The sequence below is a fragment of the Cloeon dipterum genome, chromosome 3 (genome assembly GCF_949628265.1).
Source record: "Cloeon dipterum chromosome 3, ieCloDipt1.1, whole genome shotgun sequence".
NCBI lineage: Eukaryota > Metazoa > Arthropoda > Insecta > Ephemeroptera > Baetidae > Cloeon > Cloeon dipterum.
Window position 1 is genome coordinate 31715366 of NC_088788.1, and position 26142 is coordinate 31741507.

The 26142-nt window shown below is 39.5% G+C and overlaps 1 protein-coding gene across 3 annotated transcripts in view; it reads right to left on the bottom strand.

Annotated features, from left to right (window-relative positions):
- The window catches only part of Ets65A (DNA-binding protein D-ETS-3), a 49941-nt gene extending 27858 nt beyond the window's left edge, over positions 1–22083 (bottom strand). Inside the window, exons 1-4 of one of the 3 annotated variants that reach the window (XM_065483315.1) lie at positions 21616–22083; positions 18409–18852; positions 13158–13232; positions 11873–11959 (exon numbers count right to left, since the gene is read on the bottom strand). In XM_065483315.1, coding sequence (XP_065339387.1) covers positions 11873–11959; positions 13158–13232; positions 18409–18847 — 601 coding nt within the window. In that variant the 5' untranslated portion in view covers positions 18848–18852; positions 21616–22083. The remainder of the gene's footprint in view (positions 1–11872; positions 11960–13157; positions 13233–18408; positions 18853–21615) is intronic. The other 2 variants (XM_065483313.1, XM_065483314.1) reach the window with 2 other exon arrangements.
- Between the last annotated feature and the right edge of the window lie 4059 nt (positions 22084–26142).

Below are 26142 nucleotides of genomic sequence, written 5' to 3' on the forward strand. Positions count from 1 at the left end.
GGGTTGCCATGGCGACCGGGCTTATTTGAATCAAATCCAATTTGGGCCGCTTTTGTGGTTGGCTTCGCTCGCCTCAAGGTATGCGGTACACCTCAAACGCGCCGCGCTGCTGCTTCTCTCTCGCTCTCACTCACTCGCACTCAAAGCCCTTTGTCGCAACTTTCCACCCGACTTGCCGGCGCCAATTTGAGCCCAAATTATTTGTGCTGCTCTCTGACAACCATTATTGGCACCTGGGGCACAGTCACAGGTCTCCTCAGCGTGTGCACACCCACAACTTCCTTTAGAAAAGGAAAATTTGAGGGCTGCTCAAAAGCCCCAAACTCACGAAGTTTCGTAGCTTACAAATTATGTAGTTGAATGATTCCAGCTTGAATGCCAACGCACGGAACAATTTCTTTATAAAAATCAAAATGCACGCAAGCGTACATCAAACGTCTTTGTATATGTGTTAACGATAAAATGCATAATTGCACTTTAATATTTTTTACTCTAATGGGATTTTGACAATTTTGAGTTTTCAGTCGAAACGGGACAGTCATATGAGCACGAATTATTCAATTTATGAATTATGAACCATAATAAATTCATCTGGAACCGCCAAAAGTCTTAATTTCAATTAAAATTATGTAAAAAAACCATATAAAAACCGCCTAGAACCATGTAAATTGGTTAAATAGTGTGTAATCTGTACTGAAATTTCGGATCCTATATGTTTGAGTTCAAAAGATATTTATATATGGCCGAAAAAGGTTTTAGGTTGGTTTGTAGTACGAAATAGTACTATTTTATCATATTAAAAATTTCAACGCAAATAAATTAACACTTAATTCTTTGATACACATACAAGAATATAGTAATAAAAAGTGCTAACAATTATGGTGAATGATTTTGAGCTGAATCATGATTGTTGTAAACTCTCATATTTAACAAATTGTTCATTCCAATAAAAAGTTGGTAAAAAATTTATTCTATGACAACTCTCAGTTTAAAAAGAAACGTATTTCTCTTCATGATAAATTGGTAAATCAGTAAAAGCTACAAAGCTTTCAGATAGCGTGGTCGAAAACAATATGCTGCTTCTCCCCAAGGGTGGTTTTCTGCGGCACGCGCTCTCTCAAACACATTACACGTGAAAAGCCACCCCCTCTGCACCGAACCTCTCTTTCTTTCTCTCTCACTCGCTCGTATCAGGCCATTAAACAATGTGAATGTTGTGTTGTGATCACTCGCTAGTGCAATAAAGTAGTTAGAATGCAGTTTTGTGCGGGTTAACTCGACTAGAAGATTATTGGAAAAACAGGCCACTCTCGCAAAGAAAAGGAGTAAAGGGAAGTTTCGGAAAAGGGACGAATGCTTCAGTTACCATCGTTGCGTAGTATGATGCTTACTGGAAAGAATAAAAGTAAATCATAGATCTGCTACCAGAGATCAGAGTTTTTCTACTTCAACAATATTTCATTTTCTCTTTCTGCACTTTTAAGTATTGAGTTATCTTGACACCAAAATACCAATGTTCCTGTTAGATGATTAAATGAAACATATTTTTTTAATATTTCTTTAAAAAAATAAAAAATAATAATTGTTTTTCTGAATGCAGGAAGTTTAGAGAAATGTTTTGCATTTTATTTCTTTTTAAGTATGGAAATTTAAAGACTCCATGTTTTGCTGACCAGATTATAATATCTGTTGAAATGAACGCAAAATTAGCTTGTTTTTATTTAATATCTTAAAATAGTATAAAGCTCATTAAAATTTGAGAGCATATGCATATTTGCTGACTAAATCCCGCATGGGCTGGCCAAGCAAAATAAAACCATATTGAAAATAAGAATAAAAACATTTCAACTGGCTCAACCCAAACTTTCCTAATCTATCGTTTAAAATTTAGACTCGTGTACCCTACCAATTTTTGTAACAAAATTTGAAGTTTCAAAAATGAATCAGCAAAATGATCAAATTAGTATTTCCCATTGTTTGTCAATGTCTTTTGCACTTGACTACTAAATTTGGCAGGTGACCCCCATTTGAAGCCACGCAACACCCACTTTAACGCCGTGTGAAAGTTCAAGTTACGCAGAGCCACGATTTTGATTTATCACCTGGTAGTAAAAAGCGTGTGACTTTTACCTGCGCCCCCGCCAACAGCATGAATCATTAGCCAATTAAAAGTTGAATGCCGGTTTAATGGACTGCCAATTGCGCAGCGCAGCACAGTGGATAATGCGAATCGAGCGTGACGAAGGCCAATCGGGGGGTCAGGGGGCCGCCGGGCCGGGTCACACTCGAGTGGGCGCGCCACGTGGCCCGGCACGTGGCCTCCGAACGCACGCACCCCCGCCCCGGTGGACGGCCGCTCACGCACGCCAGCAGAAAAAGCGAAACCCAATATTTTCGCCGCCAGCTTTTTCATTTCGACTTTTATATTAATGTTGTGATAGGCAAGAAAAACAGCGGACGACTTTTGATATCGCTTGATTGCCGTGCAGCGTTTGATATCGCACGAGTACAAATTGTTTTTGTTAGTTGTCCTTGCTTCCTGTCTTCGTATGATTTCGTACACAGTGCTATATTATTAAATCTCTTGTCCGCTTGGAATGATTTTTTCCTCTACTGATCATTGAATTGGTAGAGAACATCGCATTAAAGAAGTGAATTAAAAATAAAATAAGTTAAGAATGAATCAGAATTGTATCTATGCTTATAACCTCCAGCAGTTTAAAAAAAGTGATCCAATCGATTTCTAACACCAATTTTACGCAATTTTTACCTATATAATTTCTATTAATTTTAAATTTCTCTATTAAAGTAAAAAACCTTTACACATTTACTTGTAGTACATTCTTTAAAATTTTGGAAAGAGCTTTAATTTTCCCAGGCTGCCGTTTAAATTTCTGCGAAAATCGGCAGTTACGTCTGCATGCTACTCAAGCGACGCGCTATGTCTCCTTCTTATTAAAAATCAAGATTAATTTTGTCAGAGGGATAATTAACCCCATAAATTGCACACCGTTGGAAAACGTTCAACAATTAAAATCGAAAACTAGTGGAAAAATCATTGAAAAACCGTTAAAATTTTCGTGAAATTTGGCAAAATCTCGAAACTCAGCAGCTATGTATACGGTCCTTAATTATTTCACTATTGTACATTGTAGAGATTAAATGTTGCTAAATTCCACAATAAATAGATTCGATGAACCACTTGCAAGAGCCAGCAATTATTGTTGGCATATAACACTCTACTTAAATGTGTGAAAATGTCGATGTTGCATAAAATTTTATTTAATACATTTTTTAATCACGAGCAAAAAAACAAAATAAAATTAAAATATATCAAATGTAAATTCCAATATTTTTGATTCGGTCTTATACCGTTTTATTTTAAGAACAATGTTTCAGCACCTGATGGTCCTGATGGATGGCTCTATGATGTTGTCTAATCGTTTTGTTCTTCAATTAAGAAGACAAGACTAAATCAAATATGCTGGAGCTTACATTTTGAAGATTCTTCTGGTAAAAATAGCAATAATTTGTTTCAAAAGAAAAATAAATGATCTCACAGTAGAACTTGAAAAATATTAAAAAAAAACTGCTGGTTTTTACTTGAGTTTTTTTAAATTTACTTTTTAACTTTGATTATTTATTCAAATTTTTTCAATGTTGTTTTGCAAATTATCATTCAAATAAAAAAATACTGATTTCGCAGAATTGTAGGTTGTACCAGTAAGAATGTAACGGAAAGAGAGCTGGTTTCGAGCGCTTTCGCAGGAAAAAGCGGGGAAAGGGTTGCCGGTGCGGATATTGAATAGACGCTGATTTTGCCAAGTGAGTGAGCGTAAGTGCGCGTGCACGACAAATGCACAGCTGTAATTAAGCGAGTATTGTACCACGCGGGTGCTCGAGAGGAAAAACAACAATAACAAGTGCGCGGCTCATTGTTTCTCGAGTGGAGTGCTGCGCGCCTCTCGAGGCCGGTAATTGCGACTTGTTTGAGCCGCGGATCGGCCTCGGCGCGCGTTTTCCTCTTTTCCGGGCAGCAAACTGCAGATTGATGCACGCGTTGCGCGGCGGGCGGGCGTCGGCTGCATGTTTATCGCGCACCTTTATCTCTGGTTTCGCAGGTCGATATCCGGTGGCAGGCACTCGGCTCGCTCCGCCCTTGCCTCACCTCAGGGGCCCCAATCACACCCCCGTGCTTATGCAGCCGGCCGAGCGCAGTCTCATTATTGGACTGCTTCCGGACTGCCGCGAGCATCGCACAACGCCTCGCGAGTGCGCGATTTTAATTCACGCGGCTGCCTGCCACTCGGTTCTCTACTTGAAGCGTGCGCCCCGCTTAATTAGCGCCCGCTCACGCAGTCCGAAAACGTCTCTGAACTCGGGAAAGAATGAAAATATCTTAAGTTGGGAAATAACTGCTGGTTCTTACAATCATTTTAAAGTCACAAATGTTGCGGCTATAGTTAACGGAAATATTTGTAATTTTTTTGCATGTTTTAATTAATATGGACGAATTGCTATAACCATTTCTTTGACAGCGAGTTTTTCACGTAATAATTCTCACATTTGAAATGTCTTAAAATTGTCTAAAAATTAAATACATGCTCTTACTAATGGACTCATTCTAAAAAGCTATGCACACCGTTTCTGAGAAACCAGCTAGTGGCGCCTTCCAGCCCGTTGAGCTATTTGAGCATTTCGAAGTCACTAAATGTAGAAGTATCTTTTATCAATTATAGACCCCTAAAATGCTTAAATATCGCCTTGATAATCGTAAGTATGACTTAATAATGCGAGCCAAAGGGATGGTTTTACGTAATTTTTTGTTTAATAAATGCATCGATCAATGCAAAGAGTTTACTGTGGTGAAGAATTAATTTATATGCAAAATTTCAAACCATTCCGATAAAGACCAGCATTTTTAGCTTAAATAAAAAATTAATTTTAATTTTTAGATTTAAATACACTTCAAATTAGAAGTTAATTCATGAAAATTTTCTTGAAAAGGTATTTCGTTTATACACATTTCTTTCTTATTAGTATAAAATAAACATGAACCATTTAATGATTATAAAATTTTATTTCAAAAAATAATAATCGCGTGATCTTAACGAGCATAAAAATATAATCAATTATTTTTAACAAAATATAATTGGCAAACCTAGCTATATTTTAGATTCGAGGTTTCATTTCACTTTTTGAATCGTTAATGTGATTTCTGATTTGATTCATTCCGTGCGAGGGTGAAAGTCTTTTTATCTGGGAGGGTGGATTGCAATTCGATTTTGCGCTAGGCCGTGCCATCTGCAGCGAGAAGCAAGCACTCTGAGCAGGGTGTGGTTACCCTCCTGTTCGTGCTGAGGTTGCTAAGCAAGGGTAGAGCGCCAACCCCTGGCCAATACGCCAACTATCACGCGCTCAACAACGCAACAGAGTGAACTGAACACGCTTTGCATAATTCGCGTGATAAAATACGAGTAATAGCGGAACATCATGCATTTACCAGTATAGCATCATAATTGCTTTAAATTTTACTTACGTTCTTTCACAAGTTAATTCATTTTTTTAAACGCTTTTTTACGCTGCTCATTTAATGTTCAAGTTATCGAACAAGTTATACACAAATCCATCTTATACATTTTGCTGTTCATATTTTCAATACTGCTTTCTTGCAACTATCTGAACTGATTTTGCATTTTAGAGTTCGTTTGTTGTTTTTCAGATCAATAATAATTCTCAGTAATTTATCTTTATGGTATATTTTTATCTCCATGGAGGGTAAGTTTAATTATTAATTAGTTTACTCCGTATTTTCTAGGAATTTTCTATAATTTGTCTTTAAGACACTATTTCTGCTGCAATATTTGAATTTTGTTTATTTCAACTTTCATCTGACAATTCTTTCACCCTTATGGTTTTGTTCTTTTCTGATACTTCGTACATCTGATCCATTTATTTGGTAATTTATGTAGAGTATTAATAATTAAAATTTGTGGTCATTCTCAGTTCAGATTTACATACATTCACTGCTTATTTTTACAAATAGTTAATTTGTAAAGTAATAGATACAAATTACGATAAGATATGATCGCGTGAAATTCAATTTTCGGTGCTGTCTTTTAAGTGGTGAAATTATCTGGATTTACGGTCTGGTTTCGGTTGTCAAAAGCGATGCCGCAGGGCAGCCGAGCGGCGATAACAATGGTCTGAATGGCATTTGATTAAGGGGGTGGCTGCTGCCATGCATGTATCGCACACAATGCGCTGTCATGATTCGTTACGCTGCGACGGCACGTGTATATCACTTATACACTCCTCTCCGCCGCCTATGCATATATGTATCATATGTATATGCACGGTACCATAAACAGCCGGTATGCATGCATTCGCAGATCATGTTGCAGATAAAGTCACACGCATAGCTGATCATAATTACGGCCCTCATCAAAGTCAGAGCTATCATAAGTTTGGGCCGCCGTAAATTAGGGTTATCGCTGCGCAACATCAGAGTTTAATAACTGTTCGCAGTGAATGATGTTGATTTGTTTCATTTGCAAATGGAGAGGATTAATCACTACTGAATGCCAAACAGATTTTGGAGCTAGGTAACAATTGTGAGAAAGAAATTGGGTTTGAAGGGAGACGGAAAACCATTTTCTTTGCTAGTAATATTTTTAATGTTTTTGAATTTGGCTGGGATTCGATATTTTCCCCCACAAATGGTAGAAATTTAGAGCTATGAAATTTAGATGGAAGTTTTGTGAAAGAAAAATACTTTTTAATTGTGTTTCTTGACCATTTGGTCGGTTTCTGTGACTGTCCTTACTTAGAGAGACGACAGTTTCTTGTAAAATGTCATAATGAAGGTAGAGGGTAATATTTTTTAAACTTTGTGTAAGTTACCTTATCTTTGAAACTTTTTAACCACCTTAAATTTGAATTATTTTCAGTTGCATGCCTGTCAAAGTGGGTTCCCAACTAATTAACACTTTTAACCCTGCAGGAGTTGATTTATTGATACTTCATTGTTTTTCTTTGCAAAAACACTAAATTTTTACATTTAATTTTGAAAGAAATAAACTAAAAAAAGTACACAATTATTGTTGCATTACCTGTCACCCCAGGGATAAATATTAAAAAAATGTGAACAAAAATTTCAATGAAACTGACTCCTTCCTAAATCCATTAACTAAAGTATCCATTACGATGAAAAATGTATATTTCAAGTAAGAGTCAGCCTTGGTAATTTCCGTTTTAAGTAACCATTTTCCTTCAAAATTTGAACCAATTTTAACGGTTTGGTTTCTTTTAAATGGTTGTAGACAGTTTTGGTGTTTTTAAATATGATCTAATTGCATGAATCGTGCTAATTTAATTGCAGCACACCTCTCATAAAAATCATCTTCTCAATTTCAAATCCTTTAGTGATAAGTGATAAATAATCAATTTTAAGACAGTAAAACAAAATTAGTTGTACAGATAAACTTTCACCAAAAGGCCTTTATTTAAATATATAGTAAGATAAATCGGCTCGTTTGTACTTCATGACAAAGCAGGCGGCGGCGTGGCGGCGTCAGAAAGCAAATATTGCGTTTAACGCGGCCTTCAACCCCGCACAAATAGTGCAAACACGATTTCGTAAGGCACGACACGTGTAATTTTTAAGCGTCACCTGATCAAAAGGAGCACGTGCATGTTTTAGGCAAGAGTGTTGCGTTTTCTCGGTGCTGTTTGAACAAGTGGCGCATCAACAGCGGGGGTGGCTGTCAAAACAAACTTGGCGTGTGAAATAAAAAAGCAAGGGTTGCTTGCGGTGCGGGGAGGTGTATATCGGCGACCGAAAATCAATTGCAGCTCGCCGGCCGGACGGACGCTTGGTCGCAGAGAGCGCGTGTTTATCTTTTTATTAGCGCGCGCGCGTGTGTGTGTTTTTGCGCCGGGCGAAAAGTGGCGTTCGCTCCATAATTCATAATTTCCATCACGCAATAACAATCACCATTGTGCCGGCACAATGGGAAAATAAAAAAGTGAATATTTGCTGATCCGCCGACGATACATCACTCGTCGCCGGGGCCGAAAAGGCACCAGAGAGTGGTATTTTATGTTTCACCCTGGCCCCAGTGATTAATGATGCTGCCCGCCGACAATAAATAAATATTATGCTCGGCTGTTAAAAGCGCCGGCCGGGCTAGCGCGCGTCGGGGAGCGATTCGCTCGACCATTAGCTCATTATCCGCACCCTGGGCTTCAAGCCGAGTCATCCTCCTTTTCCTGCCGCCGACGCTGCACCAAAAGGAGCGTAGCAGACGCAGCCTTTCAACTTTCTTCAAATTGAGCGTGTGGAAATCGTGCAGGAGGTTATCGCAAATGGGATGGATTTTTTGCATATGTATTATTTTATTGAAATACACTTAATAAAAAAGCAATACAAATTTCAAGGGAAAATTAAATTGAAGTCAACAGCAATCATTTTTTGTAGATATAAATAATAAAAATATGTTTTAAGAAATTGTTTTCATTTAAAATTGCAGCATTCCTGGGACTGCAGCCTTTGAGGGGAGAAAGATAAACTTTTACCATTTTCTCTTCAGTGATGAGAACCAATTTAATCTGGTATGTCGCAAGCTTTTAAGACTGCAGTGCCAAAATGGTGATCCAACTGCAGACTTAAATCTGTTGTACACAATTTGTGTTTAAAAAGTGCTAAAGTAAAAGTTGAGTTTAATATGAACAATCATTTGACGATCTTGACAAATCTTGTGTATTTTTTTTTTCTTATTTCCATTATCATTCCATTTGTGTAATTTGGAACATTTAAATCTTCTGTGAGTGCTTGTTCTATTTTTAATAGCATGTATTGTAAATTATAAGAGTTACCTGTGCAGCTGAGAAGCACCAATTGATAACTATGCAGAATTGGCTAGGCTTTTCAATAAATATCCTTTCTTAAAAAAAATTTCCTCAATTGAAATGTTATAAAGCAAAATCACGCAAATAAAAACTAAACCGACATTGCAAATCATAATTGATCCTAAACAATCTTCGTTCCGATTCGCTTAATAAAATTGAAATGTAACATTGCATCATTGCGAAAGAGAGTGCGCAAGCATTTTCCCATATCACTGGGTGGCATCTTGAAAGGGAAAACTCGAAAGTTGGAAACAAACATTTGCACTTGTTCGCGCGGCAATCGCAGAGAGCACTCGTCGTCGGTGGGTCGTTCATGGTGGCAGCGGCGAAAGCAGAGCGAAGGGTTGAGCGATAAGACGCAAACACTGGCACAAAACCAAACGACGCAGAACTTTGCATATTAGCACGGTGCGCTGCGAAAACCAACCAGTCGTCGGCAATAATCGTAATAATAAGCCTGGCTGGAGTGCGTAACTCACAGTTGCAGAGAGAAGTTTGGGCGCGCGCGGCTGCGGAGTGAACGAGCGGGCGAAACTTTTCGGGAGGAGGGTAAAAGTATAATGTAGTCTGAGGCACTATGACTAATCTTGAAATTTCCGTTTTGGAATGAGAGATGTACGTCACCGTTTCCTTTTCGCCGCGCGCGCGGGCATAGAAAATTTCTCTCATTCCCTTAACAATGGCACTCCTCCCTCTTTTTAATGATAACGGAGGCGGGTGGTTGCTGCTCGGGGGTGGGCGAGCAGGGAGGTGCGCGCCCGGCCAATCTTTTAATTCGCATCAAGCCAATTACGCCGGCAGGCCCCGAACACACGCACCGCGGCTTACGCGGACGAGATCAGACGCGCGGACGAGTGCACGGTTTAAGAGAGCGCTAATTGCCGGTTGCTGATAGGCAACCCGCGTGACCTGCCTGCCCAGCGGAAAGTGTGACTCCGATCGCGGCAGGGGAGCCAAAGATTTCAACTGGCGGTTTAGTTCTACTCACTCGTTAAGATGCTTTGATTCTGGGACCAAATTGGATGATTTTCTAAATTCGCGATGGAAGGACTTAGATCACCGACACTGCTTGAAAACGTATTTTGCTTAATTTGTGGGAGGGGGGGGGGGTAGTTTGTTTTTCAGCCAGGCAATTCTTTTGATTCGAGAAAAACATTTTCTTTAGAAACTTTTGGATGAAAATGAGCATTAAAATAAAAATAAAAATAAATAGATTAATAAAATTAGATATAGAACAGAACTGTAGCTGGTTTATTCTATTTCATCTCCTACATATTATTTGCAGTTTATCTCTAATCCTTATCTAGTCAGAAAACTTTCAATTCCATCCTAAGGATATTTTTGAATTAAGGTTAATTGGTCACAATAAGCTACTAAACCAACTCAAAATTATTTATTTTAGCTGCTGAAAATCAAGATTGTGTAAATTAATACATGCTTTGGAAAAAAAGACGCATGGTGGATGTTATGTTCACTTTTTGGTATTTATTGATTTGCCAACGTTTCAGCGACATGTTCGCTTTGTTTAATTTTTGTGTATTGTTGATATCAGTAAAATAAATGTATATAAATCTCTGATCTTATGAGTGGGATGTTGAATGGGAATTGGAGGGTGCCAAATTTTTAGGATAGACACTCCATTTGCATTCCATGGATATCACTATTTGTTCTGTTCAACTCAGATGTACCATTATGAACCCCCAGGAGATTTGTAAATCTAGATTTTGTGGGGAACAGTGTGAAAAATATCGTATTTTAAAATGTTTAGTAAAAATAATTAGTTTAAGAGAAGCAGCAAAGACTTGTAAGATATTGATTGTATAGGATTAGTGTCGCACGCATATATGCGTTTAATAATAAATTCATTCAAATCTCTGATCATTAAAACCTTGAATAAAACCAAATTAATTCAAGCAGATAATGAGAGACTCTTGTCTCCTGACACTGGAAGTTTAAATTTTTTGTTCGATTGTTTAAAATATTGTTGCTCTGTTGAGAATTTCGTTTTCAACAGTTACGTATGGAGAAAAGCACTAGCAATATTTTGGCCAAATGGATTTACGAACTAATTGATTATAACACAGTTTTAGATGGATAGATTTTTTCGTTAAATACTAGCCGTGTAAAACTAGACAATTATTAACGATTTTTATAGGAATATGTATGAGATATATGTGCATATTGTGACTCTACTATAACTACACCTTCTGGAATGTGATAAAAAGCTAGTGTCTCTCACTGAAGCTGCTTCATAAAAAAATCGTTAAGAAACATAAGTTTCAAATATACATTAAAAATAAGATTAAAAAATCTCTAGACCTAAGGAGTATTTTAAATTACATTACTTTCGTATTTACTAAGATAGCCGGCTTTAATTCAACCTTAAACATCACAAGCTCAAGTACACCAGCCTGCTTCATTGAAGAACTAACACAAAAAGTCTTTTAAAATCCGATTTTTACGCAAAAGGGTTATTCTTATTGTCTTGTAAAATTCGCAACAGCATTGCCGCACTCGTGTCTCCCTTTCCTCCGGTTGCTCACTTGAGCTTATTAAGGACGAAAACGAAAAAAACTGGGGCATAATGACGCGTATTTGTGTTCAAAGGGTTCGGCCGTCGTTCTGTTTTCGCATTGTATGTTTCCATCCATCAAGCACGAGCAGCGCAGCGATGCGGTAATTAGCATTGCAATGCCGGCGGATATTTTCGCTGCGACAATGGAGGCGAGCGCGCGCGCCAGAAAAACGAGCAGAGCAGACGACACAACAATGCAGCTCTCGGTTTGTTCCGCGCGTTTTTAATGGAATTATATACAACGTGCGCGCGGCTTTATCATTTACCTCACTGTCGTCGTGTATTCAATTGAGCGCGAGCGTGTTCTTTTTCAACTTTATTTAATATTTCAAAAAGCAGGAACAGCGCGCAGGGAAGAATGGAAGAAAAGAGACACACTGCACTCACCGGTTTTGCTGGAGGTCCTGAGGCTCTCGCCCAGGGAGTTGGTGTTGCTGTGTTGGTACGATGTGCCTTTTGTGCTGTTCGAAAGTCCTGCAACAAAAATTGAAAATCATCTATTTAAAAATTCAGTCTCGGAATTCGGAGGAAGGAGGGATTTAAATGTGCGGAATTTAAATAATTGTAAAAAAATGAAATAGTCGAATGGCTTTCGAGTACAGCGTTGATTTAATAATGATGGATAGCTAGCGAAATTCTAAGAAAAAAATTAAAGCTGTTTCGGCTCCACAGGCCTCATCAAAAGTACTTTGCCTTCAAAATTCACGCCACGGTATTAGCTGCAGAGAACTCTGAATCAGCGAAAATTCGGGTGATTTTTTCTGGGCCTCATCATGCCTATTTAAACCTTTCCAAAGCTATTTTAACCAATCTAGAAATCTATTGGACTCTCCAAATCAGCGAGTTATGGTCGCAAAAGAAATCTGATGTCCTTTGGAGAACATTGAAAGATACTTTTCAACGAAAGTCCAGGAGCCCTATGGTTATTAGTAAAGGGCATATCGTTAAAAAATTATCTGTGAAATTAAAAGAATGCGTTGGATTAGTCTACAATTTATTATTTAACCTTTCAAACCACCTAGAGACCGCAAATTTTGCTTTAATTGCCTATTTAATTTCCTAAAATGATATAATGAATATTCTGTTATTGAAAATTAAAAATAAAATATTGATTTAAAACATGGATTCGCTGCATTGTTTTCCTCGAATCACAGTGATTGAGTCGCTTCCGAGTTACAAGTTCACTGCTGGTTGAGATAAGGGTTAAAATCGAGAATATGCGGCGCTGTGGCGGAGAGCAGGAAAGCGGTGCATCTCGCGAATCCGCCGGCCCTCGCTGGCTGCTCGCGGGTCGATAAGATAGGGCAGAGTGAGAGAGAGTGTTGCGCTATCTGATTGGAGCCCATAGGAAGAAGGAGCTGCAGGACTAACGAGAGCGAGAGAGAGAGAGAGAGAGAGAGAGAGAGAGAGAGAGAGAGAGAGAGAGAGAGACCGGCGGCTGGGAGGAGCGCGCACCTACCCAACTATAAAACGTGCCCAGGAAAACGCAATGGGGGACCATTTCCAAAGCGACCATTTGCATCCGCAAAGTGAATCGGGCCTGCTGCCTGGCATACACCTGTCATTTTTTCCATTCGCGTATTTGCAGAGAAGAAATTGAATTTATGGAAATTGATACGAGCTTTTCGTTTCGGCCCTTGTGTGCTGGACTGAAATTTCAGAGGCGTTTTACCTGAGGAAGAGGAGCTGGCGGTTTGCGCGTGACTGGATGATTTACTGTCCCTGCTGCCCGGAGAGTCGTGTAGACCTGAAACAAAGCCCGCGTGGCCGATTTATTACACGTTCGCACACACACACACACACACCTGCGCCAGGGCAGAGAGAGCAAGATTAAAAGTGAAATTTATGGCCGTGATTTACGGCGGTCGCCGGTGACAGCTTTAATTTTTGCCAGGGCTGCTCGGATTCGCAGCATCACCAAATTGCGAAAAAAAATACTTATAATTCGCAGTCCAATTACGAAAGCATAAACACCGGTCTTCCGTGATTGCCAGTAAACTAGTTTGCCATTTCTGCTTCGCACGGGCTCTCACTTTGCGAATAAAAAGTAACGATGCTAATTACATTCGGAATGTCGGCGCTGGTTTTGTTATCGCCGCGCGCGCAGTGAGTGTTTAATTGTCAATAATAACGGCGAGCGGTGCTATCAGCCGAGGCGGAAGTTGTGTGCTGGCAGAGTTGGCTGCTGATGACAGGGAAATGAAGGCCCTTATCTGCGCACCACTCACCATTTCGCCACTCGCTCTCGCAGCCGCCACCGCCGCCGCCGTTCCAGTTGCCACGGACGCAACCGAAACGCGTGCCAGGCGGGGCCAATTTTTCACAACAGGGGAAAAGGAAAATGATCATTGACAAAAAATTTAAACGGCAAACAAAAATATGCGAGCGCGCCGGTTACAAAAGCAACGCCGGGGAGATATGGAAATTGGGAGGAATTAAAAATTAATAAAGATGTCACCCGCGAGGAAAGAAATGCCTTATTTTGCCACCCCGTGAATAAGACGGTACAAAAGTTGTTTACCACGATGTTTTTTAATGTTGGTTGATTTTTTTTAATTTACATTTGTTTTCTCGTGAAAAGTTGAATTGAGAAATTATATTCTCGAGAAAAGATCAAAGCTCGAAGTTTGTTTCATCAAACAAATACCGTTTGGACCTCACTATTATTTTCCTCTGCACTTTTCTGCCATCAAAATAGCCTGAATTTCTGTTCCCTTCAATTTTTGTGGCTTTGATTGCCGGAACGTGTAGAGAGAATAAAAATTGAAACCAAAAAATTAGTGAAAAATTAATATTTTCGGCCACAGCGAGGTTGTAGTTAAAATTCTATTCGTACAAGAACTTAAATTCGAAACTTTCTACATTCCGAGCCAAAGTTGAATAATTAATGTAAATTAACATAAATAAAATATATAAACTAGAATCATTTGCTCAGGAAATATGCATGATTTTAATTGGTACTATTTTATTTTCCAATTTTATTTAAACTTTTAAATTGCGCTTTTAATAAAAGTAACTGTGGCATCTAAAATAATCACAACGGTGTAGATCTTCCTTCTTTTCAACCCTCGGGCTGCAAGTACAGTAATCTTATCACCCTGCAAAGATCTCGGCAAATTAGCGTTGTCTCCGCTGATGAGAATCGACAAGGAAAATTGTCCGCAGCGGCATGGAAGATTTTAATTAACTCGGTCCATAATAATGATGTCATCCCTCACTCGGCTCCGCGTGGACAGGGACAAAAGACACTGCGATACACATGTAACAGGAGCGTGCACGTGAGAGGGCGACTGTGTATCATCCCCATTCACTCTCGCTGGGGCGGCTGGGGGTGCACACGACAAGTTATCGCACATTATTCCGAACGGTCCACGGCGCCATTGTCGTCGGAATCGCGGTGCAGCGACGAAACGGCGATGCAGAATGCACCCGTGGGAACGGAGGGGTGGCCTCGGGGGTGGCAGGGGTGAATTATTGCACTCGACACGGTGTATGATTTGGCACACGCGCCAGCCCGGGCGATGCTCTTTTATTTGTTTGCCAAAACTTTCGAGAGCGAAACAATTACGGCACTTTCGAGAGCACCGAAACCGATTTGATTAGGGATGCTGCAGTGCGGATCGTAACAACTCGCGTTTGATGAACTGGTAATTCGCTACGGTATGCACGGCCTATGGGAAATGCCTGCGTTACGGATTTAATGGGGACTGCTACGTGGGAAAGAGATTTGAATTACGTCAATTGTTGTTTGATTGTCACAAAGAGATTCAGAGATTGTTTTTGTTGAGCAAGATTTTTCTCATTTTGTGATCATTCAAGATGAATTTTATGTAATATGTATGTAAAGATTATTGGAAAAAAATCATTGGATGCGTTAAGTTCAATAATGCTTTATGTTATATTTCAACAGTTAAGCAATTCTTATTTTAGGAATGTAAATTTTCACGGAAAAAAGTTTGTTGCTTCCAAGGACAAACTTTATAGAAAAAATTAATTCTTTTTTAATTGAATCCCAGCCCTAAAGACATATAAATATAGCTTCTTGTATTTGAATTTAAAAAATTGAATAGAAAAATGAAACTGTAAACTCTAAAAGGATTGTTTATCAATTTGGGCAGCTGAGGGGGAAAATCGAAGCTTAAAATGATCTCGTTTACGTTTCAGCCCTTCAGGTGTCAAAATAAGTATTTATTAACTGCCAAATGAAATCCACAACCACAAAATATGATCGAAAAAGATTTTCTCGTCATAATTTTAATTTTTTTGAAACATTATCATTAGCAAAGAAATTAATTTTTAAAATCAATGCTTGCAACACAGATTAATTTATTATTGTGTCAGCACAAAAGACTTTGCTATCAAAGAATTGATTTTCATCAGAAAGTATAGCAAACATCACGCGAGTTGAAGTTTCCCGAGATTGCCCACACAGCACTGAGTGCTCATGTGGTCTTTGGTGTCATCTCTCAAAAAATCACCGAGCCCATCAATTTCCCGGGCGCGAAGGAGGCGAACCGAGCGTGGAGCGTGGAGAAATGATTAAGCAAGCCATCGACAGTGGCAATTTTTTTGTTGCGTGGCGGCGCCCTCGCGTTATTATCGGGGAATATTTTACGACGGAGCTGGGGCTGCCGCTGGTTTTTGGCGTGCGTGCAGCCACGCACATTAAGAGCAAAGTGTGTTTTGCAGCAGCAAAAAGATGGACGACGTGTAAAGATACCCCCCGCCTGGATAAGAGAGAAGAAGTCGCTGCGAGTAACGTTATATCTCCCCATGGCTCTCTCTTGCACGAGAGAGAGAGAGAGAGAGAGAGAGAGAGCCCTGGCTGTATCGCACTGCTCGCGCCTCAAAAAGGGCTAACAATGACGGGGGGTATATCTTCGCTGGCAACACAATGAGACCGCAGTCGCCATGGCAACCAGGAAGTCGGCGCGCAGAAAAAGGAGCCAAAGACGAAAAACGGGCCCCGCCGCCGCCGCCGCCACCCACCCTCGAGCCGCCCTCCACCGGCAGCAACCCCCAAGACGCGCGGAATTATTATTATATATATGTATGTGTGCCCACTTTCGCTGGCTTTGTGCTGCGCGAGCAGAAGAAAAGGCTGAAATTGACTTGCGCTTGATTTACGATGCGGTGCGAAAGGCGACCTCGACGTGATTGCGGTTTAATTGAAAATCATTGCTCTCTACGCTGCTTTCTCTCTGTGAAACGTTATCTTCCCGAATGAATACATACTTACTTGGGCAGAAGAGAAATTTAACTTTACACGAATTATAATTAGGGATTTGTGCATAAGGATAATGAGAGAAACGTTGGGATCCATCATTTAAGAGTCTGCATTGACTATATTTTCACTGAACAATAAACAATAAGCAATATATTAAATTTAAAAGCAATATTAATTTCAATTTTAACGGGTTTGGTTAGTATATATATTTATGGTTATATATCATGTTAAATTGTTTTTAAACGGCAAATACTGTGCAAAATACACAAAAACGTTAATCAAATTAAAAATTATAATTAAATATTATATTTAAATTTATAACGGCTATTAAATATTAAAGAATAGTTTTTTGTATTCTAAAAAAACCAAAGTATCTAAATACACATAATAATTTTTTAAAAATAATGCTTTATGTTTAAATAACAAAAAAATTAAAGCAAAAATTCTAGAAATGGCAAGAAATCCTTGAAAGATGCACATAAAATAGTTATGATTAGTATAAATAGTTGACAACACGTGTTTTTGTGAATACACTTTAAAGTCTTTAATCATTTCAATGGATTAATGACGAAACTGTCTCGTGAAAAAGCGTAAAAACTCCAGTTTTTTTTTTAAAATTATTATTGAAACGCAAAAGGAAACTGATTGAACACTGAACATAAACGATAGATCATTAATTTGAAATAGTTTCAGGAACAAATCCGCAGCGAGGGTCGCTCAAAGCGCATTTTTAATGATTTTCCCTGAAAAACAGGAAGCACCGGAGGCCGCGCCGTTCGTTTTTTACGCCGACACTCTTGAGAGTAAAAATGAAAATTGTGCGGGAGCGAGCGGCTACAAATCATTAAAGCTGACTTAATTAACACGCAGATACGCGGAGAAAAAATTACACGCGTTCAGCTTTAGCACTTTTTAAAAATTCTCATTAGGGAGTAGAACATTTTATACATTTCATTGTTCTTTTTTATGGGAATGAGGGCCGCGTGGTGAGAGCGAGGGTGGCTGTATTTTTTCGCTCTCTTGTGCCAGCACTTAAGGGCGTGCGCGGTATTAAAAAGAATGATTGTTCTTCTAATTAAACCAAAGCGAGATAACATTTTTTCTACTTCAAAATGTGAAGCAATTATGTTTTTTTGCAGTATTATGAGAAATGAATACAGAGAGAACATGAGAAGTATATATGTATGTTTAGAAAATGATGAAATTTATGCTTCAAAGCGATAAAACTGATTTAATCAATAGTTGTTAATTTGAAAATTCCCCCATTCTTAAAATAATTATTTGTTTTACGGTGGCAAAAATAAATTTCTGCGGTGTAAAATAGAAAATGGACATAAGGTAGGTTATTTATTCAGCAATTTCTTGAAGTTCTCATTTATATTAAAATTTATAGATGAAATGTTGAAATCGTCAAATTATTAGCCAAAATTTTACATATGTCTACAAACTAATATCTACAAGAATAAAAAGGGTTTTCATCAAGTAAAGGCATAAATCACGATTGAGCTAGATATTGGTTGAAAATAAATCGACTTTTACTGTTGCTAATGCACAATGGGTGTTTTGAATTTGGATAGCTCTCATAAAAAATATATATGAAGCCGTTTTGTGGATTTTCAGCTCAGTTGGATACAACTTTAAAATAGTTTTGATCTAAATTTAAATTAATATTTCTGAACTAAATTTTCGGACATACCTGTTTGATTTCTTTTGCTGTGGTCATCGTCCTGGATTCTGGTGTGTCCGCGCACCGACTCGTCCCTGGCGAAGCCGGAGAGTGGCGAGGTGAGGTCTCCGAAGACGCTGGCCGCCGAGAGGTAGCCGGCAGCGCCGTTGACCTGCGGCACCGCGCTGGCCGCACTGGGACTCTGCAGGGCCGCCTTGGCCTTTTCCACCGACTGCTTGAGCTGCTCAAAGGTGGACGTGCTGCCCGGCAGGCCTGCGAAGCGGTACGCGGCGCATCCGGAAGCCCAGTCGCCACCGTGCGTCGCAGCCACGCCGCCGCTGCCCATCGGCCCGCTGTCCACGCCGACCTCGGTCTTGATGTTGAGCTGGGCGGCCGCGGCAGACGCGGCCACGCGCTTCAGGTCCAGCGCGCTTTGGTACGAACACGAGCTTTCGTACATGCTGAGCATCTCTCCTGAAATTGAAATAGCACATTTTCACGGTTAGTGGATGAGATTGTTAAAAACTCTTACTTATGATTAACTTGGTTTTTAGGGGTATTGCACTAATCTGTTGAATAAAAAATATTCCAAGCGAGGCGATAAAAAAGATGCCACTTTCTATTGTATTGAATTGCAAAAAATTTCTAACTGAATTTAACTGCGCAGTTATAATAAAAAGTGGTATGATTAAAAATATCCTTCAGCTTTACAGACCTGAAGGCCGTTAAAATGGTTAAAATTTCATTCAGAGTTTTTGCTTATTAGAAACAAAAATGCTTTGGCAATCTCCGTCGATCATAAGAAATCTCAAATCTATCAGTAGATATTGTCGGGAATTTATTTGTATTCACTTGTTCTGTAAGTTTATACATACTGGTCCCATTAGAGCCACATAAATTATCTTTTTATTGTAATCATTTAGCACGAAAACCTGATATCTATCATCAAGAGCTTTTTTTGCTTCCGAAAATGTTATTTGGTAATAATTAATATAGTTTAACTGCTTTAAATCAACGTTCTACAGCTTCACCTACGTAGTTTACTATATCTATACTGATTAAAAAATTAAACTTTAGCATAAAGCCTTCCCCACAACCACAGCATTGTGGTGAACTAATTTTTTTAGCAGCGGTACCTTTTTTACTTTCATAGAATCCAAAGAAAAGAAAAAGAAAAATTCTAAAAATGAGGAAATAAACACGCACCTAGTGTACAAAGAAAAAAATTAGCGTATCAAAACAGATGCTTCAAAACCCCCAGAAATATTTTTAGAATAACAATTTTCCTCCAGCTGAATCAAATGTTCTTGTGTATTAAATTAAAAAATGCACAGCTTTTTATCCAACTCGTGGCCATTTTTCCTTAAATTTCTTTCTAAGAAAATCACGTTGATTGTGCCGGCACACCATTGAAAACCAGTAACAATCTGCTTCAATTAGAGCTGAGCTCTTTTATTGCGACACAAAATGCGTTTTGATTGCAATGGCGACAAGCAATATAAACTCCATCTCGCGGAGTGTTTAATTGATTTAATAAATCTGACGCGGGCGCCGTAACTGTCAGCCGATAAAATAATGCACCGCGCGCGTTTTCTGCTACGCTATCTCTCGTCGGGACGCCCTCCGCCGCGCGCTTTTTCGCTCGCTTCCGCGCTGACCTTGCGATAAAGCGTGAAATATTGCGCGGCGATCGCCCCCCGGCCGGCCAACGTTTTCTGCACGGGTCAACTCCGAGGTGCCATATGCACCGGGACGTGTGCGGTTGCTGCGGATGCGAAAAAATTTATGTTGATCGTTCAAACTGCCTGGGGCGCGCGACGATTGCAATCTCCTGCGCGTTTCTTGCTATTTATTTCCACCCAGGAAATCTTCAGTCGAATTTGTTTTTTTTCGTTTAGCGCGATTGAATGGTTCTGGAGTGAATTTAACTGTCGTTCGCTTCCCATCGCATGGAAATTTCGAGTTATTAAGTCTTTCGTTTCATTCAAATTGCTAATAATATGTGTATTATTGTGAAAGACGCAAAAATTGGTTTTGACTCCAAATACCTCCGTTTTGAACAGTTAAAAAGTTAAAAGAGGTATTTTTAAACTTTCAATCAATGCAAGGTTTGTTAAATACAATTATTTTGAAAGAACCTCTTCTGTTTTTTTTAATCAAAAGGGGAATATGCAAAGTTTTTATGTTTTTTATCATTATTTTCACGCGTGTATGCAGTATATTTGCATTTATTTTTGAAAAAAATAATTATATTGATAAATCATCAATTGAATTAAATAATAAAAGCCAGTCTCAAAATTTGGGAAATTTCATGCGAAAGTTGTATTTAGCTTTAAACTAAGTTGAAAGGATTGATAAAAAAATCTAATTTTAATCGAATAAATCTTGTACCCTCCATAATTTGAACAAAATTTTTATATCGTTGTAGTTTATAGCTGGATATAAAATGCGTGTCATCTGAAAAAGGTATCCGGCTTGGTGGAAAGATATTTTCTAGAGTCATAAAGTTTGTTGACTTGAGCCCCGCACTCAATTACGCATGCTAATAGATGCAATAAAATGCGAAACATCTCACGCGTGCTTGAATGCTAATCATCACGTTGTAGGACAAAACAACCAAAACAATGACCCCGAAAACCCGCGGAGCAAAAATCAATCTTTCTCCTGCTCTCCTGCTGACAAAAAAATAAACTTGTTTGCATTCCACGCGCGCCTGCCGTGTTTGCTTTTAGGCAACCTGCTTGACACTCTCGTACACCGGGCTTTCATACCTTTTATGTGCGTGTTTCTAAGGCGGAGAAAAATGGTTTTCAAAAGCAGTGATCATTCCGTTAGTAATTTATTGTTTTATTGCAGCAACAGTTAATTCATTTTGTGACTTTTGATGAGCTCCACAGCCTCGGTTATTGTGAATGTGCAGTCACTATTGTAAATAAACTATTTATGTGCTTCCTAGTTCGAAATTAATTGAGTTTAAATTTTCACACTGCACAAAGGCAGAGTTTTTCTGAATAAAGGAGGTAAATTCATTAACTGAACCCGAATTATGAAATATCGCGCTTTAAAATAAAATCTCTCTTTGGTGGAAAGTAAATCTAATGCGTAGTAAAGTATCTCGCGGGAAATACGAGTCAGTGGAGAAAACAATCCAGGGGAGAAATTGGCCCGCGGCGAGTGGCGCATGCAGGTGCCAACGAATCGCGGGCAGCTGATTAGCGGAAGATGTGGCCGTCTCACCTTGCGAGGAATAAATTCAGCGCTGCCTTATGGTTGGTGTTCGGCGTGTGGGTCGGAGGGTCCTGTTGCTGCTGCCGGTGCGAGTGAAAAAGAGTAGAGGTGCGGATTTCCTCGCCTTCCTTCCTGATCATCCGCCGACCACACAACGGAAAGAAAGGAATCTTCTCCTCGACAGCGAGCGCGAGTGGGCGGTTCCTCCGGCGTCTGCTCAAACGCACCCCCTAATCAAATCGACGCCGCCTGGTGTGTGTAAGACAACAACAACGAGAACGCGACGTCAATCACTCAATTAAGGGCGCAGCGGGCAGGAGAGCGAGCGACACAAGCGTCCGTCCGCACGGAAATCGTGCCGCGAATATTACGACGGAGAAACGCAGAGAGAGGGATGGATGGAAATTACGCCCGCGGCCGCCGCCGCTGCCGCCGATCCATCCGAATCGGGGGCGCAAAAAACGTACCCCGGCGCGGCAGATAACAATGCATCCTCCACCAATAAGCAGTAATGATGAATTAATAGAATATTCCGCGCCGCCGGGCCGGGCCAATCCGGTCGCTCGGCCGCGCCGCCGCAGGGGCGCTTTTCGCGTGGCCCGCGCACCGCCATATCCTCCCTCGCAGCGGCGACCCAGCTCGCCTGCCATTGGGCACACGTGGGGTGGCCCCAAAGTGCCGGCGCATGCCCAGGCCCCGGAAAACGGACGGAAAACGCTCGCTCGCTCGCTCGCTCGTGCTGCCTTGCCTTGCCTTGCCTTTCCACTGCCTCGCTCGCCAGCTCGCAGCTGCTGCCTCGCTGATTATCGCCCGCTTTTTCCTCTGTCTTTCCGAGAGTTCTGCTCTTAATTTTCCCTTCGCCCTCTGTTGGGCCTATTGTTGCGTCCGCGTCCACCTCACCGCTTTTTGCGTCGCAGGCTCCACACTGCTCTTTGAATCTTGCATCTAATCTCCACTGATAAATCAAACTAAAAATTTTATCTTTAGAGTAAAGCTGCAAAGGAAAAATGTGATAAATCCTTTTTACCTGTACTTAAAATACTTTCTAAAAATTGTGAAAGAGCTAAAATTTTCTCAGGTTGCCTTTTAAATTTGTGGGAAAATCGACTCTTAAGTTTGCATGGTAATCAATCAGGGAGCACTGTCTCCCTATTGAAAATCATGATTTATCTTATAATTTGCACAAAGTTGTGTAGATCGCGTCGAGAGTATTCAAAATCGTTCAAAGATTCATTGAATAACCTTTATAATTTTTCAAGAAATACGGCAAAATCTGAAATTTAACTGTTTCTAGGTTCTTCTTCCATTATTGCATATTTTTGTGATGACCTCTCGCTAAATTCCACAAACAAATGACTCTATGAACGAACCACTTGCTATAGCCAACACTGCAAACATTTTCTTACTTGTGGGTTTGTAAAATTGTTCTTTTTAAACAATTTGTAGCTTTTAATTTTTGAAAAATGCGACCACTCGAGGTTGTTTTAATAATACATGAAATTTTTAGCGTACTTCCAAAATATTTTCTCAAGCGAATATTTGAGGAAAATAGTAATGATTTATCACTTATCTTCTTATGTTAAAATTTAAAAATTTTAGATCTAGTGTTGCATGCATATTGTATTAAGTAAAAATTTAATCATTTTGATTATCATTTCTCTTAGATTTAACTAAAAAAACATCAAATTATTTTAAATAAACTGACACACGTTCAATTCATTTCCACTGGATAAAAAATAAATTCTAATTGGAATCATTTCTCGCACGATCAAATTATAATAACATACCTCCTCATTCTTGGCCTTGCACAGCCTGTTTTGAATTGTGAACCTTCTCATAATTTTTTCTTTGCTGATAAAATAAAAACTGCAACACTGAAAAATCATAGAAGGAGCAGCGAGGCTTCTTCTGTTTTCTATGAACTTCCACGTTTGCAATACATTTGTACAATTTTCATTCACATTACGAAATGAAATGAACATAAATATATTAATATAAAATTATAATTTAAAGCAGATATGTGTAGTATCTCGAAAAAAATGCTTGATTGAGATTTTTAATTCAACTGTATCCCAGTAATGAATCTGTATAAAGATAATTTTTTTATTAATTTGAAATCCTATCGTAAAATTTGTAACAAAAATACAACAAACACATACCCCCCGCACAACCAGTGCACAAACGAAAGCTCAGCGTCTAAAATGAACACCAATACGAGTTAGAACTCAATTGTTTGCTTATTTTTTGTAAAACAAAAATGCAGTTAATTGAACCGGAAATTCGTTTGAATGAATCAGCTTTTTTGCACTGCGTTTATGTAAAATTGCATAACAACAGTAATAGCGGCGATAAGATCTGCTTCTCTCTTAACAACTGGCATATATGCATTAAGCAGTCGTCAAAGCTGGCAGAGCGTGAGAGAGAGAGGCGAAGGGGCTAATAATTAAGGGCGCCGATATAAAATTTCAATCGCACACGAACGAAAAGAGAGCAGCGCAGCGACTTTTCGATTTACGAGCCGCGCGCACTGTATTATAACACACACACAGAATGCACACACACACACAAGCGCTGGCAGAACGAAAACGTACCGAGAGAGGAGGAGTTGCGCGCGAGAGAGAGTGTCATAAATATGTATGAATATGCAAATCAGCGTTATTAACAGCCGAGGAGGAGATTATTATCTGGTAATATGTAGCACAAGGATTCTATATCACATAAAAATGCGCGAATGTAAGAGAGCAGACCGCCGGCCGACTGTGTATGTTGTTATTATGAATAATTTAGTGATGTTCACAACTCATGCAATATCACAACCTCAAGAGTACATGACCGGATAAAAAATAGAAGTAATAATAATGCAAAGCGCACTCCGTCTCTCTAGCTGCTCCGCGCTCACAGAGTTGGGGGGCGGGGAGGGGACTGAAGCAAAAAAGAACAACATCGTAGAGAGAATTTATTTCGCGCAATGCTCCTGACTGACTTGCTACATTAGCATAGTAATGTGCTCCAGTCTTGGCAGACTTGCGACTCTATAAAAAAGTTTGCAGCCATAACAGCAAATGAGCCGAGTTCTTCGCAAAACTAGTAGCCCCAGGCACAAAAAGACGGCGCTGCTTGTAAAGAAAAAGGTTCAATTTTATCTTATTATAAAAAAGGGAAATTTGGCACGCATCATCAGCGACGTTGCAGCATAAGCACACCCTCGCTAAAGTCATCCAAGTCGCACGAGCTTAGATTTTACGAAAATTAAAATTATAACCTAATGCCTCCTATCCACTTAAATTTTGATCCGACTGCATGGTTTCTATTCCTTGTGCGAGTGAAGAATTAATAGTTTGCGAGATGGCATAAGGGATAATTGTATAAAAGGATTGGTTTCAGCTGAAATTGCAATATAAATCTGTGCTAGAATTAAATTCTGTTCTTGTGATCTCTTAGCATTGTTATATTGATCTTACAATTAAAATGATTTTTCTTATTATATTCTTTGTAATTTTTTATTCAATAGCTTAAAAAATATTCTACCATCCTGTAGTTCATGGATTTTGTGATTAAAATCTTAATTCTAAATACAAACAACAAATTTTCAATAGTATTTTGTTTTCTCTATTTCATGATTGGGGAAAAACGATATTGAACTTACATGAATTGCTAAAATAGTTCTGCCTAAAGTAGCGTTTAAACAATTATTGCAAAAATAGTTTCAATTGCATTTTGGCAGTTAAGTACTTCAGACAGTTACTGTGCTCATTCCATTACGATTTCACTGCTTGCGATTCCTCCCTTTCCTCTCCAATCATCAATTCTACCATATCGCGCCAATCATTTTACCCTCTTAAGAGTTTTCGTTTATTCAAAATACGAGCGAGTGCAGAGAGCACGAGCTCCAACGGGCTCCTTTAATCAAGCAAATCGGTCTCGCGTGATTTCCGCGCTTAAAAAGCCGCCCTCGCGGCCCCCGATCCGATTCTCGGCTCGTTATATTGTTATTTGCAGACGCGGCTGCTGGTTAGTTAGTTCGTTAGCGGTGGAGGTTTGTGGCACCGCGCCCATGCAGTCTCTCTCTCTCTCTCTCTCTCTCTCTCTCTCTCTCTCTCAGTCAGGGCCGCGCCGCCATCGCTCTCTTACAAAAGGAACGAGTGAATACGCGTGTGTGTACAGCACAGCACATGCATAAAAGCGGCAACCTCGCTAGGAAGGAACGCAACTTAATCTAGGATATCCTGAGCAGTTGATATTGGCATAATTTCCCTATAAAAGGCTCCTTCCTTTGCTCTGTGTGTGTGTTATAATATTCGCTCGCTACGAGCAGCCTTTTTCTTTCCTCCCTCCGCCCTTTTCTCTCTTCTTTTTTTATTTTCGCTCGTTTTATGTGTGTTTACCGAGGACGAGAGCTGCTGTGCGCTTTATTTTCCTTATTTGCGCAAACAGTACTCGGAAAACGTAAATATTGCCGCCGCTACTGCTCTCCTCTCGTGTGCCGACGACGAGGGAGTTAATAAAAAATTACATCTCGTTGCTCGCCGGCTCTCT